The sequence below is a fragment of the Sciurus vulgaris genome, assembly GCF_902686455.1.
Source record: "Sciurus vulgaris genome assembly, chromosome: 13".
Classification (NCBI taxonomy): domain Eukaryota; kingdom Metazoa; phylum Chordata; class Mammalia; order Rodentia; family Sciuridae; genus Sciurus; species Sciurus vulgaris.
In genome coordinates, this window is record NC_136474.1 from 14735060 (window position 1) to 14749980 (window position 14921).

Here is a 14921-nt window from a genome sequence, read left to right on the forward strand (position 1 = left end):
CTGGGTTCCATCGTCAGCAACACACGATGAATAAATAAAATAAAGGTATTGTGTCCATCTATGACTAAAAAAAAAAAGAAAAAACTTTAAAAAAAAAACAACTTAAAAAAAAAAGAATCACTGTTGGCAAAAAAAAAAAAAATTTTTTTTTCTGGTGGTTGCATACCCTCCTGGAGCTTCCCTCAGCCTCCAGCCACTTGGGGGCACACACCAGGGTCCCATGGACTGCAGGGGACGATCCTGGACCCTTTACCAACTGGGGGCTTATGTTGCCATTTCTAAAACACGTTCCGTGCACGTATTCCTGAGTGCACGTATTCCTGAGTAACTGTGTCTGATTTTTAAGTTCTGTGAGCCCATTTCCCCACATCTAAGCAATTATCTGTTCATTTTTGCCACAGCACTTAGCATAGTTTTAGTTGCATGTGCTCATGTACGTGCCCTCTGTTTAACTGTCCTGTGAGGTCCCACATCGTTTTTCTCCCCATACCTTGTCTGGTGCCCAGCGTCTAAGTGCTCAGTAAGTGTTCAGCCCACGTACGAACAAGGACCACTCCACTAGCTCAAAAGGGACTGGCAGATTCAGCGATGCCTGTGAAGGTCAGGCAGGTGACGGCCAGAGGAAATGGTGCCCACAGCCACTGGGGCTTTGGGGCTTAAAGTGAAGGCTAGACTGTCTAAGGCACCGTGGAATTTCAAAGACATCACTGATCAGGTCTTTAAACATCACAGGGACGCTGCAGAGCAGACCAGTAAGAACTGGCAGGCCACCCCAGGAAGGAAAACCCTGTGTGACCCCCACACCACGAAGCTTCCACCAAAGCAGGGGGGTGGGAGCGTGCAGGACCTTGTGACCAAACTGGACGTGGAGCTTACGTGGAGGACCGAGGAGGGATTTCAGGTTTCTGGGGAACTTTATCATATAAAAGGTGGAAGCTGAGCTGAGGGAGATGGTGCTGGCTGGAGGTTGAAGAATTCATACTGCACAATGACCAGTTAGGGACCTGGCTACCTGGTTTGTAACCGTGAACTGAGATCTGGCCTGGGGCTAAAGAAGGTGCACAGAACCACCTTAGAGGTACTAGAGACTTGCAGGGCCAGAGGACCAAGGTCACCGCTTTAGAATTAAAATCAAAGGCTCGGAGGTGGAGTGCTTGGAACTCAAGTGTTCAAGAGTCAGGCAGAAGTGAGAAGAAAACCTGAGGTCCTATGGGGCCTATGGAGAAAGCTTCAAAGAAGCCCCTGATCTGCTGCCAGGAAGTCACGGAGTGACAGCCTCATCTGGCTACAGTACGAACTAACTCGACGGTCGCGGGCCACTCCAGAGAGCGAGGAGAAGGGAAATGGAGGCCGTGAAGGTGGGTCACTCTCTCCAGGAGCCTCCTCAGCAGAGGGGAAGGTCCGCGGGCTGCTGCGATCGGGAGCAATGAACTTCTCCGTCTTAGGAGAGGCTCCCAGTCTACCTGCTCCCGACAGACCCAGGAAATCTGGCATTAGGCAAAGAGGAACCCAAGGTGAAGTTATTTACACTTTTAAAAGAGGAAACAGATGTATTTACAGACAATACTGTAAGAATTTCACAGCTGGCCAAATTAATAAAACGAGTCCTTCCACACTCAAGGCACAAGTGACTGCAGGGGCTCAATGTCTCTGGACACCAAAAACATGAGTGATCTGACAAGTGACCAGACAACACGGCCCCAACCCATGCCGGGGAGGGACCCCTGGCTTCCTGCAAGGGAAATGTGGGGGAAAGCCCGCCAGCCCGCAGGGGAACACGTGGTTAAAAACTGCACAGAGCCGCTGCACTTCTCTGAAGCCGGCTTTGGCCGCAAGGCAGGGCTACCCTACCTATGCACGTCTCGGGACACCAGGAATATAACTTTTCTGTTTTGCTTTCACCGAACCAATACTATTGGGACAGAAACGATGACAGAGGGTTAACTAAAAAATCTTAGTAAGTTACCGATGTTGTGAACCAATTTCCATTTCAATGTCAACTGCTAGTTATAGAAATCTAAGAAGAAACCCACAATACTCATGTTTGAAGCAGAGCTGTCCTAAGATAATGCACACAAACCAACAGTCTATTTAATAAAAATATTTAATGCTGCCAAAAAGTATAAAAATACAGTAGGAATGGCAGTACAATACAAAGCAGTCTCTCCTAATTTATTTCTTTTACATCTTTCTACATTTCATACACGCATTAAAAACACGTAACAATACATCAAATTAAAGGGTCTGCCAAGTCTTCTGCTGGTGGGTGCTCTTCATTCCCTGGGTGTAAAGTTTACTTTGTAAACAGACAACCGTGAGGCAATCTACAGGCTTAGCAAGCCTCACTTATTTTCCGGAGTGGGCTTCAGGTCTTGCTCTGCACATCAATGGTTCAAAATTTATAGCTGCAGAATATTCTCAAGTCATGAATATTTAGGTGTCTGTCAATCTTGGCCTAAAACATAAAATAAGAAGTCATCTATTCAATTCGTATTTACCAAACACACAGACGTACGTACATAGACACACACAAACATAAAAGGACTAACGATGAACTAAAAGGGTCACTGAAAACCATTCCAACACGTCACAATCAACCACACCAAATGCTTCGCTATCGTCTTGGTAAAACTGCAGTGCTTGGTTTTCAGGTACAATCGGTGGTGTGAGACAGACTCATGTGAAGCACCAAGACTCGCTTTCTTCTTCATGAATCACTAACTTTGAATTTTTGAGGTCATCCAGTTTTACTCAAGAAATGACCTTTATGACAGACAAACAGATTTAAAAGAAATGTAGCCACAAGAATTCAGCAAGACTCCATGGTATGTGCTAGACTTACCAACACTTGGGGATTCAATGCAAAAGTCTAATCCAATTTGGACCTCCACTGTGTAAGACTGCTAAAAACATTACTGACATAATGTTCGGACACGAAGTTGGCATGTGTCTTTAAATCACGGACAGTTAGCAGCTGCATTTTGTCCTGAGGGACAACACTAAGGACCATAGCTACACAAATGGAGTGAGAGGAAGCTGGAGTCACCATCAACCGGAAAGAAAACAGACGTTAAGTACTTGACAGGTTTACTGTACCTCAATGCCCAGCGAAAGCATTCCACAAGCAATGGAAGGAGTGGCTGCGACGCGATTATTTGCAAATGGCCAACTTTGGGGGAGGTTCGTGATGTTGCCTTTCTCCCTGGCTCCCCTCTTTCTACACACACAGGACCCCAAAACCATGTGGGTCCTGCAGCTCCACTGGGAGAGGTAGGAAACACAAGCAGGCCCGAGACGTTCGGTGGCGAGCCGCAAGCCCTGCGGGTGGCGCCTCTGCAGGAAGGCACGCGCACTGAGCACTGCTGGGGTTCCCGCAGCGCACAGGTCAGGTCGTCAGGACCCGAGTCACAAAAGCTGCTCGTTACAGGGTCTCCAGCACCTGAACCCACGGGCAGGTGAAGGCGGAGCACCGCTTACCAATCCTGCCTGCTGCAAAAGGCGCACGTTCCATGCTCTTCAAAACACAGGAGCTAAATTCGGTCACAGTGAAAGGAGGGAGGGTTTGGTTTAGAGGGTCTTCCGATATTCCAGGAATACCTGATTCTCGTGGTGGTTTAGATTATTCCACAATGTTCTCCCTCCCTCCACTTAAACACGTCAGAGAAATATTTTGGATTTTAACAGCTAAGAGTGGTTGTCCTTCATTTCCCCACTTAAATATCTGGTTCAAACATTCCACCAAATGCAGCTGGGACACAATGGGAAGGGCCTGGGGAGGGGGGCGACAGGACCCCGGGTCGGAGGCTGCAGCTCGGCTCTCAGGCGCTGGCCGGGCAGTCTGGGCAAGCTGCTTATCTTTGACTCAATTACCTTACCCAAAACCAGAGGTAATGCCATCTAGCTAGATGGTCACAGAGGTTAAGTCCAGATTATGTATTTAAACTGGTTGGCAGGACTGTGGATGTTAAAGACACATCTACCAAGAATGAATAACCTAAAAGACAGGATTTTAAAAATTCACTTATTGTTTCTTTGTAATTATTCAAATAAGATGAACTCACCAAGAGGATTCACTGCTTTAAAGGACTATTTATATGCAAGACTGAAAAAACTAATAGGCCTCATTTTCAGAAATTCTGCATGTTCACTGGGACCGATGCTCGCTATTTCACGTGACAAGGTGAAGGGTGAAACAGGTTCTGACCAAGTGAGTGGCGTGGGCTGTGCTGGGTCTCACCTGCAGAATGGGCCTTGGCAGGAGTGGACAAGGGGGGTGTGGGACAGGACCTCTGCCCCAAGCCAGCACTGCACACACCTGAGACCGCGGAGTGCCAAGCTGCTGCAGAGTCGTTCTGCCATTAGGTGTTCACGAGTCAAGGCGCAGCACAAGCCTAGGTGCGCCAGCGCTGCCTTACAGGTGACTGACCCAGGCTCCCCTTCCTGAACTTGCCAGGTGCGAGGTGTTTATCAGTGATGTGAAGTACCTGCAGCCTCATGGTCTGGAAGTCTACGCCCAGTCAGAGCAACAACAGAGAGTAAGTGATGCTTCCTAAAAAGTCTCTAAGTGAAAAGCCACTGCCAAAACCTCCTAAGCCCCAGACAAGCCAGAGAGCACAAAGCGACCGTGTGGAAGCGACTCTCCCTCAGCCCAATCCCCCCAGTCCACTTTTAGCTGAAAAACCAGGAGGGTCGCAAGACAGAACTTCTCATTTTCCCAGTGGACTGCCCACAGATGGTCAGGGCTCTGGACGTTTCACTGTCGGCCACCAGGCTCTCCCACCAAGCAGAGGTTTCCACACCAGCCACTGCTCACATCAGCAGGGCGCTGGGCCAAGAGCGCAGCACGGGAGGAAAGGTCAGCACTGACCGTGAGGACGAGGGCCCGTGTCCACACAGACAACAGTCTTTCCAGAGTCCGGGAGCCACAGGAGAGAACCACTCGCTTTTCTGGAGCGCGCTGATGGGAAGGCCCTGTGCAGATGGGCTCCATGCTCTCCGTGGAGCAAGGTGGAGGTGCGGGCTGCTGCGAGGAGAAGGACAGCCCTACTCACAGCACTTCCTTGGATCTGGACGGACAGCGGACAACCGCGTGCGGAAGGGGCGTGAGTACCAGTAAGGCCGGTGTGGCGGCAGGGCAGGCGGGAGTAGGCTGCCACTCGCACACTCGGCAGGAGGGGCGGGGCTGGGGCTGCCAGAGCCCTGACTCAGCCAGGAGGGCAGCTGCAGGAAAAACGGAATCCAACCCGTGAGTGCACCGGAGAGGAGCGGCGCAGCCGGCCACGGAGGGCATCCAGACACAAGGCCTCTACTTCCTGTCATGATACTACCTTTCTATTTCTTCAAATCTTATTTACAAGATTTGAGGCCCCTACCACCTAAGTAAGTCAAGCCAAGTACGAGCTTCTTCAAAGTGAGAGACTTCATCAGCTGCTGAGAATGAGTGCAGAAGAGGCCCGTCTACTGAGCGCCTGGCCGGCCACCCTTCCTTCCCCACCAGGATGCGGTGGACGCGGGGGCCAGCCCCGGGGACGCGCCCTCACCTGCTGAGTGGCCAGGTGCAACCTGCTAGAAGAACAGATAAGCAGCGCTCTGCCAGGGCTGGCACCTCGGCTGAACACAGGAGAACCACACTGAATGGTATCTGGATTAAGATGTTTAAGAAATGACAGTTTTTTAAGAGTTGTATCTGAAAGTAAAAATCAATGTGGACTTGATTTTTTTTAATCTGTACAATAACAAGGCAGGTAAATTTGGAAATGTAGGCACTTGCTAAAAGGTCAGTAAAAGTACTTTTAATACCATCAGGTTCTAATCTCTATACAAAATCCAGTTGGAGACAGTTTTCTTTCTTTTTAGCAAGAGTGGAGATGGAACCGAGGTTTTATTGTTCAACACGGAGAATGAGTCTGTCTATGTCACTCCGACCTGAGACCCTCCTGCCCCAGCCCCGGGCTGCAGGCACCACAAAATGTGTGCCACCACGTCCAGCTGGGCAGACACACTGAGAAACGAGTCGCGGTCTCTAAGAACAACCCAATGCTAACCAGGCCCCAGAGCAGACTCTGCAATGACAGCAGTCCAGGGAGGAAGAACTGTCAACCTCGGGCTTCTTGTGACCCAACCGCACCACCGCTGGAAAGGGCACGGTGGGAAGTGAGGCAGACCCGAGGACTGTGCCCACCACCACCACCAGGTGATCCTGACACCTACAAGACTAGCTCGCGCCCAGGGCACACGCACCCTTCCTCCGCTGCTGGGCGGAGCTCCTTGACAGAAACAACTAACAAGTTTCTTCACGTCCTTTCACTTTTATTGTTATCTCTTGCAGGAATACGAGAACTTGGAGAAACGGACCAACAAGATACAGGAACTTGACAAATCCGTGATACCTGTCAGACACCAGGAACAGCTTCAGGCTGTGCTGAAGCTCTGCGCTTCTTTACTTTAAAACTGAGACTGCAGAGAGCGGGAATTACTCTTATCTTACACATAAATTAACCAATTAAGAATGTTTAGGGAATAGTCAACACAACACGGTTTGTGGCTACACCTGAAGGAGTGTGCAACCAGCCAGTGCAGCCATGGGGCGGCGGCCGCACTAGCTCAGAGCAGGGTGAGACCAATGCATGCTCTTCCCCGAAAATGAAACTCTGGTTTCTGTTTTTTTTGTTTTTGATACCAGGGATGAACTCAGGGGCACGTAACCTCTGAGCCACATCCCCAGCCCTATTTTGTGTTTTAGAGACAGGGTCTGAGTTGCTTAGGGATTCACTAAGTTGCTGAGGCTGGCTTTGAACTTGCCGTCCTCCTGCCTCAGCCTCCCTAGCTGCTGGGATTATAGGCGTGCACCACTGTGCCCGGCTACAAGTGACTTTAATCTGTTGTGGTCACAGATATTCTGAAGACCTATGCACACACAAAATTCTTTTAAAGATACAGAACCCGTCAGGAACTGCTTTCTTCTGGCTGCTACTGGAGAGGGCAGGAGTCATGTCTCTGTCCATCTCTGACCAACACAGACTCATTTAAAAAAGGGCTGGGATAATGACCACGGGAACTGCCACCCACAAAAAATATTAGTACTGCTGGTAAAGCCATCACATTGTTTCAAGAATCCACTATCAACCTCATCCTCAAGGATCTGCTGGGAGGGAAGAGCCTGGCCCTTGAAGAAGTTCACCAAGTATTCACTGAATACTTGACAATGAACTTGATTTAAAACAAACAAACAAACAAACAAAAAAAAACCATAGTACCATGTACCACCCAGAAGGACAAAAAGCAGCCACAATGCACAACTGAAATGCTGAGTCCAAGAAGCATGTTCATCCAGCATAAGGCTGGGCACGGTCTGATCTGTATTTCTTTTAACCTTTTTGTTAAAATCAAGGAAACTGACGAACTGGAACTTGAATAATGCCAGCCTAAGCAGAGTAATGTACTGTATTTTAGCAAATATAAAATAATGCAAATTATAGAGAAGGGTTTTAAGCCAAAAACCACCTAAAGCATTAGGGTCATGATGCCTAAACAGGGGATTAATGCAGACAGACATAGAGCAAAGTCCCTCTTACCTCCTCTCCATCTCGGGCTCACAGGACACAGTGGTACTGAATCAGGACACAGCACATGTTCTATCAACCTTATTTAATATGTAGTGCCACCTACATCCTGCTCACGCTTTTGACACAAGCGAACACATTCAGGAAGGCCACGCAAGTCAATTCAAAATATCTCCCTTTATCAAGTTTTCAAACTGCCTTTAAATGATAACTGTCCCCTTTGAAATAATTAAGCCTTATGCAGAAACCTTACATGGTATATAAAAGACAAAGCAGAGATGCTGTGGTTGACAGCAAACCTCTTGGTGATCCTCCTGGAAATCCAATGACCAGAGTTTGGAAACCGCTAAAATAACATGTACCATCTAAGCTCCCTATCGATTAATTTAATCGACTATTTAGAGTTTAAGTTAAGCAAGTCAAACACTGATTGGCGTATTGGAACCTGAAGAAAACCAGCACTCAAGGTGAACAGCGAAGTCTAAAAACATTAAGAAGTCACAGGGACAAGGGAGAGTTCGTACATCGTCACGCTATTTACTACAGTACAAAGAATGTGGAAAATTTTGCTTCACTTCTGTCTGGTGAACTGAAATCACAGATCATTCGTGTTGCTGCTTTTAGTTCCTAAATCATGATTGAACCCAATTATAAATTAGGGTAATTACACTGAAATTTTTTGTAGCAAACGAACAGTATTAAGTCATGGGCTTTGCAGAACCAATTTCTGTACACAGTCTGGGCCAGCCGTTACCTAGTGTCCCAGCAAGGAGAGTTTCTTTCAAAGATATTTTGAGGAAAAAAAAAATTTTTTTTCTTCTTAAAATAGGGAAAACTATAAAATATAAATGAAATGTAAATAGGTAGTAGAAACTGCTTATTCTGAGTTGAAACTACTCATCGAATTTCTCTTTAGGAAAAGGGAAGATGTATCCAGTACAATTGAAGCAACATACAATTTATTATTATTATTTTTTAATGGTAACATTTTCAAATTGAACTTTTAAAAAGTACATTTAACTACAAAAGTAAGATTAAATAGGTACTTATAAAATATATTAACCCTGAAATGGTTAAGAATATAAAGTATTGATGCCCATGTCCATAATACATTATACATTACACACATTAAAGGTCATTTTCTTTCCATTAATAATGTAATAAAACCACAATAATTATTGCTTGTATCAAGTGCAGGTTAAAATCCAGATAGCCTTCAAAATCAAATCCTTGTGATAAAGGATCTCTCAGTGTTGGTCGGGTAAGATATCACGTGTGCCGCGTGTGCATACAGGTGCAGTGTACTGACTCTTAACAGGCACGAAGTTCTTTATTCTAGACAGCTGTTTACAGTTTGGGTTTCAGAGGCACCTGCAGTGAAGAGCCCTGAGATGCTGGGCTTGGGTTAAGTTCCACTTGTCAGGCTGCTGTCTGTTCTACTGCACCATTTTGGGGTATGAGGCGTTTGCTGCTAACAGACAAACCTATGTGATTAATGCAGCAATGTCAGCTACTAGTGCAGAAGCTTGCTGGGCAGAACTGTTTATTTATAGGGCATTTTGCTGAAAAAATAGAGTCCAGCCAACCAAAGCGCCAACCAAAATGACTGACACAAACCCCATCTTAGTGAGAATAGGTTGCCAATATAACCACCTTTTTCTTTTTCGTTCAGTCTCATTTAGCCTCTGTTTCATCTGCTGCACCTTCTGAGCAGTGGTGGCTTTTCTGTCCTCTCGAATACGTTTCCGTAGAATACTGTGAATGGATAAAAAAAATAAAATAAAAGGAAGGTATGCACAGCAGGAGGTCATCACTCTAAAACACTGACAAGACCCACCCACCCAGATTCTTCACGTCCTCCAACTGATGAGAGGGAGGGAACGCCCCAGGACTCCAATGTCCAGAGGGGGGCTCTGACAATGCAGCAATCACTTCTGGAACAGTTTTATATTGATGGGGACTTTTAACAGGACCTGAAAGTAAGCAAGGCTCTTTCTCAAACTGTGAAGTGGTGCTGTCAGTTCTCCTTCTCTTTGCCAGCCAGTCTGCAGACGCGGGAGTGGGAGACAAGGAGAAGCTCTGGAGCCTGGACCTCCGTGCTAGCATTTGATGCTTCCAGGCCCTTGGATCACTGCCATCTGCTGAATTTTTCTGTGGACACTCTACTGAGAGGGCCTGCTTTTCAGTTTGCCCTCACACATTTCCTATTCAGTACAGGTATGTTCAGCATAAGCTCCCCGACTCCCAGGCACTCAGACGAGGCACAACAGGAAGAAGAATGGCCCGTGGCAGCACTTTTCTTCTTCCCATCTGCTCTTTTTGCTTATTGTCTGTGATATGGCAAGTTTCCCTCTTTCCAGTAATTTTTCTAAAGTACAGTGTTGAGCATGCAGCTTGATTACAAAGTGTGACTTCCTCTTTAATGTCTGCTACATGAAGACACAACTTTTTTTCCTGGCCAAAATGTCTAACCTGAATCAAACCATAAGAAACAATGAGAAATCTAGACTGTGGAATGTCTTAAAAGACAATTTGTCAAGTGAGGAGGGGAAAAGAAATGGCGAACAGTTTCAAATTAAAGGAGAGGTCTTTAAAAAGCACATCAGTCAAGAGAATCAAATGCATGATCCTTGATTAGATCCTGAATTATTTTTTAAAACAGCTATAGAAACTGGGATCACGAAAATTATGTGATGGCAATGGCCACTAACTCTGTAAATACAGTAAGATCCAATGAATTCTATACTTTATATGAGTAAACTATGATATGACAGAGACATTTGAATGTGGACTGTGTATTAAACTATTTTATTTGGGGGGAGGGACAGAAGTTCACTGGAATAAAGGGAAGGGAGGGCGGATGGGAATGGAAAAGACAGTAGAATGAGCGGGACATCACTTTCATATGTTCACTTAAGATTGCACGACCAGTGTGACTCCACATCATGTTCAACCACAAGAACGGGAAGTTATGCTCCATGTCTGTGTGCATGTCAAAATACTGTCATGTATAGCTAAAAAAACAAAAAGAAAACAAACAAACCACCCCAAAACAAAAAAGAGTATCTTATTTTATCAATGTTACACTTCTTTGGTACACTGGAACCTTCAGATGATATGTTCACACAAAAACAGCAAAAAGAGGCTTCTGCTGTATGTAACTCTTCATGCCCAGATGCCCCTACCACGTTCTCCAAATTTCTTTCCCACTAAAACAGAAATCTTCCCTTTTTCCTGGTCCTCTCATTTCTATTCTACTCTTCAATTCTTCCTCTTCTCACCCCTTGAAACCTTTCCTTCTATATTTTATGGTATTTGATTTATAGTAAATAATTGACAATTTGCTAATAATTTGTTCATTTGGGTACTTGCTTTACTCATATTAGTAACCTGTGCACTACAATTTGCTCACCTTTAAGTCCCACAGTCCTTCTGTATATCTTTTTCAATTTTACTTATTACATAAAGAGGTCCCCATGGCTGTCTGAATTCCATCTGAATATTTACTATCACAACTTGCGAAAATTATTACTGAGAACATACTCTGAATTGAAAACTCACAGACAAAAACGCACATACCTGCTAGTAAAAATATTTAAGTTGTGTTCAAACGAAGGAAATATGTACATAAAAGATGTAATGAACTAAGTGACATGATTATATAATTAGTGCTTTACATGTGATGAGTTTCAAATGCTACCCAGGGGAGATCACGTGGAGGCCTCACGGTCACACATGGGCCTTCTGCCAACACACGCCCTGGCAGGCACGTTCCACACTGCATGAACACACAGCAGAGGGGTCCAAATGACTGGACCTTTCAAATACCCCAATTATTTATTCTCATTTGCAGAACACTGGCTTTCAAACTTATGACTGCAAGACATAGTAAGAAACACCTTACTATCACAATGGAGTAACCACACATTTGTGTCAATATATTATTAATATATATTTACATATTAATGTATCAAGACATATATAATTAACATTAAATTATAATTATTATATATTTATATATATAGATATATAATTATTATATCTATATTCAATGCATACACCATACATATATAAAAGTAGGTTAAAATAGACTATTTGTGATACTCAGGTAATGCCTATTTTACTTGTATTTTCTTCTTTAAGAAATGCTTTTTATAACCAAATAAACTAATCATATGTCTATAGGATTGAACTATCCCGCTGTGGAGGATCTTCAATAATGAAATGGAACGAAGACAGTATTATATTCCGATCTTTTGGAAGCTCAGGTTCATTTGATAAGATTTTTATTTTATTAGGATCTCTAATATAAAGTTATCAGTATTAATATTTATTGGGTCTGAGCAATAAAATTTACCAACCTCATCTATCTCAAAGGGAAGGAAAAAATAAAGAAAACAACATGAGCACGTGTACTTATGTGCCCACACCCCCTTTAAAAAGCACCTTCTATAACAGCTCTGTAACCAACCCCGAGTGATCTCACTCCTCTCTGTGCTGTGAGACTCGGACACTGGAAGGCTTAACGCTTGGACTGTGGAATATGGCTGGCTTGCATCTTTAAAATCAAGACAACACTCCTAAAATACAAGGATCCCAGTTGGTCACCATGCTCATTTTTCCTAATTCTGCACAAAGAACTAGGCAAAGGGGAGGGAGAATATGCCGGTGACAATCTTATTACTAAAAAAATTCCTGAAATAGATAACAGCAACTTAAAACAATATTACTTCCTGGGACTGGGAATGCAGCTCAGCGGTAGAGGGTCTGCCTGACAAGTGAGGCACCCCAGTGAACGTGTACATACACGTACACACGTACACACACACACACCCCTCCTGATTTGAAAACACTATATTTAAGATGAAAAAGTATACTTGTATAAATGACTTTATGCTTTCACTTGTGGTATAAAATTATAAAGCCATAAATAAGGAATAATATAATAAATGATTCAAAAATAAACTATTCAAAAACACATGAATATATATATTATGCATTATGACTAATACATATATATTATGCATTAAGACTAATACTAAAACTAAAAGTGATTGCAAAAAATATAAATATATTTTTTTGCGGTGCTGGGGATTGAACCCAGGGCCTTGCACTCTACCGACTGAACTATCTCCCCAGCCCATGACTATATATTAAAATAGGTTAGTTTTTATAAAATTCAAGGCATATGATTCTCTTTTCTGGTGTTGAGGATGGAGCCTGCAGCCCCAGCGACACATGAGGAAAAGAGAGCCATGGAGCTGTGACATGCAGGTCACCTTGACTAACACGCAGGTCACCTTGACTATCTTCACTGGTACCCTCCAAAACCCTGATCTAACAAAATGACTGCAACATAAAAATTCTCAAAGTAAAAAGTATATTTCACAAAAAGAAAAGGAAAAAATGTTATTTGGAGAGAGAAGAAGAAAGAGAGCTCATTCACTTTGCTAGGTGGCTCAAAACCTCAGGATACCATTTCCTAGTGTGGGTGTAAGCCTTGGAAATGTAATTTATTAATGTTACGTGTTCATATTAATTTAAAAACCAGACAGTTGAAAAGGGCATCTTATGCAATTTTTGGGAAAAAGACTTATCTCCCTCTAACAATGGAATTATGCTTAAGTATTTTAAAATCTTCCTCGCTATGTCGCTGAGGCTGGCTCTGAACTTGCGATCCTCCTCCTGCCTTAGTCTCCCAAGCAGGTGGAATCCCAGGCCAGCGCTGTTGCACCTGGCTAAAGGCATATTGCTAATTGTATTATGACTAATACTAAAAGTGACTGCAAACGGCAGTTATTAATACCATTTACTTTCTGTGCCATACTGTCCGTTTTACCACCTAATCATATTCACTTTTCTACTCAGCAAGTGCTGTTTCTTCAACAGGTCTCTAAGCACTGGCTTTCTGTGAGGGACTGAAGGCGCCCTGAGGATGATTCCTTCAGCACACAGGACCTACAACCCCGGGGAAACAAACCCGTGGGCAAGCTTGACAGGTGAAGGCCGGGCCAGGGGGCCCACGCCCACCGAGTCCGCGGGCTCACCTGCCGCTGTCCTCCGCCACGCCTGGCACTTTCGAGGAGAGCCCTGCGCACCGCTCACTGGTCGGAGCCTCTTCTTCTGGGCCTATTCTGCTCCCATTGTACTTGCCAGTTATTCTGTTTGGTGAATGGTCGAAAGCAGGAGACAAGTCTTCTTTGGAAAGTTCTTTCCACCGTTTCTACATAGGGAAGAGAAATGAAAAACAAATGTGAACACTAAAAATGTAGTTTCCCTTAAATAAAAAGCATTTACAGCCAGGTGCAGAGGTGCACACCTGTAATCCCAGCAGCTAGGGACACTGAGGCAGGAGGATCCCAAGTTCAAGGACAGCCTCTGGAACTCAGCAAGGCCCTCAGCAACTCAGTGAGACCCTGTTTCTAAATAAAATATATAAAGGGCTGGGGAAGTGGCTCAGTGCTCAGTGATTAAGTGCCCCCGGGGTTCAATCCCCAGTAAAAAAAAAAAAAAAAAAAAAAAAAAAAATTTACAAATTGAAATGATCAAGCTATGAAAACCCAGTGATGCTGACAGAGGGCATTCTACCAAATCAAAACTTTAATCATGCTTGCGTTAAATGTTGCATTTCAGTCAATAAAAGCATTTTAATACTTATTTTTATGTGCATTAGTATGCAGTTGAACACAATTATCTTCATAAGATCTAGTGAGCTTTTATCTACTTGAGACAAACTACACCAGAACCTCACTAAAATATTAATCATAGTAGGCCATGTTGGCTAGTTGGACATCACTTGGCTCTTAATCATTCCCAACCCACAGGAACCAGCAGTGGCACAGGGACCAAGATGGCTGGTGAGTGTCATCTGGCACCTTCTTCCTTTCCAGTCCAGTCTAGGTGAGAAACAACAGTGAGGTTTCCAAGCAGGTCCTTAGGAGGCCAAAGGCCTTTAATCTGGTTTTCCTTACCAGGTACACGTGCTGCTCCAAACTGCTAATCCAACACTGGGCTACAGAACATGCTAGCACACCTGGACTTCAGGTTTGATGACAAAAAGCAGGATTCAGCCCAGAACTTTCAGTTTCCTCCTCTATGAAAGAGGATGTCCTCACCTACCTTGGAGACTTCAATGGTGATAAGTGAGATGGTGTGAGAGAAGCCTAGTATTAGGCCCAACAAAGGTGCAGTTTCCTGCACCCTCTCTAGCCCCAGTCCTGGGACAGAGTCAGAGGCGGAAGTGCAAGGCATATTTGGCTCCTGGAGATGAAAGCAGTGACCTCAGCACTGGGACCATGGTCTCTCAAGCCCTGCCTGGCTGCGGACACAGCCCTATCTGCCTACTGCCAGCAACAATGG

General features: G+C 44.5%; 1 protein-coding gene across 4 annotated transcripts in view; it reads right to left on the minus strand.

Annotated features, from left to right (window-relative positions):
* Nucleotides 1-2086: 2086 nt before the first annotated feature.
* The window catches only part of PTPN2 (protein tyrosine phosphatase non-receptor type 2), an 87577-nt gene continuing 74742 nt past the window's right edge, over nucleotides 2087-14921 (minus strand). For 2 of the 4 annotated variants that reach the window (XM_079108892.1, XM_079108894.1), the window contains 3 exons: nucleotides 13610-13785; nucleotides 9216-9317; nucleotides 2087-2455 (listed from right to left, as the gene is read on the minus strand). In XM_079108892.1, the coding sequence (XP_078965018.1) occupies nucleotides 2434-2455; nucleotides 9216-9317; nucleotides 13610-13785 (300 nt within the window). In that variant the 3' untranslated portion in view covers nucleotides 2087-2433. Of the gene's footprint in view, nucleotides 2456-7753; nucleotides 9318-13609; nucleotides 13786-14921 lie in introns of those variants that run through there. The other 2 variants (XM_079108891.1, XM_079108893.1) reach the window with 1 other exon arrangement.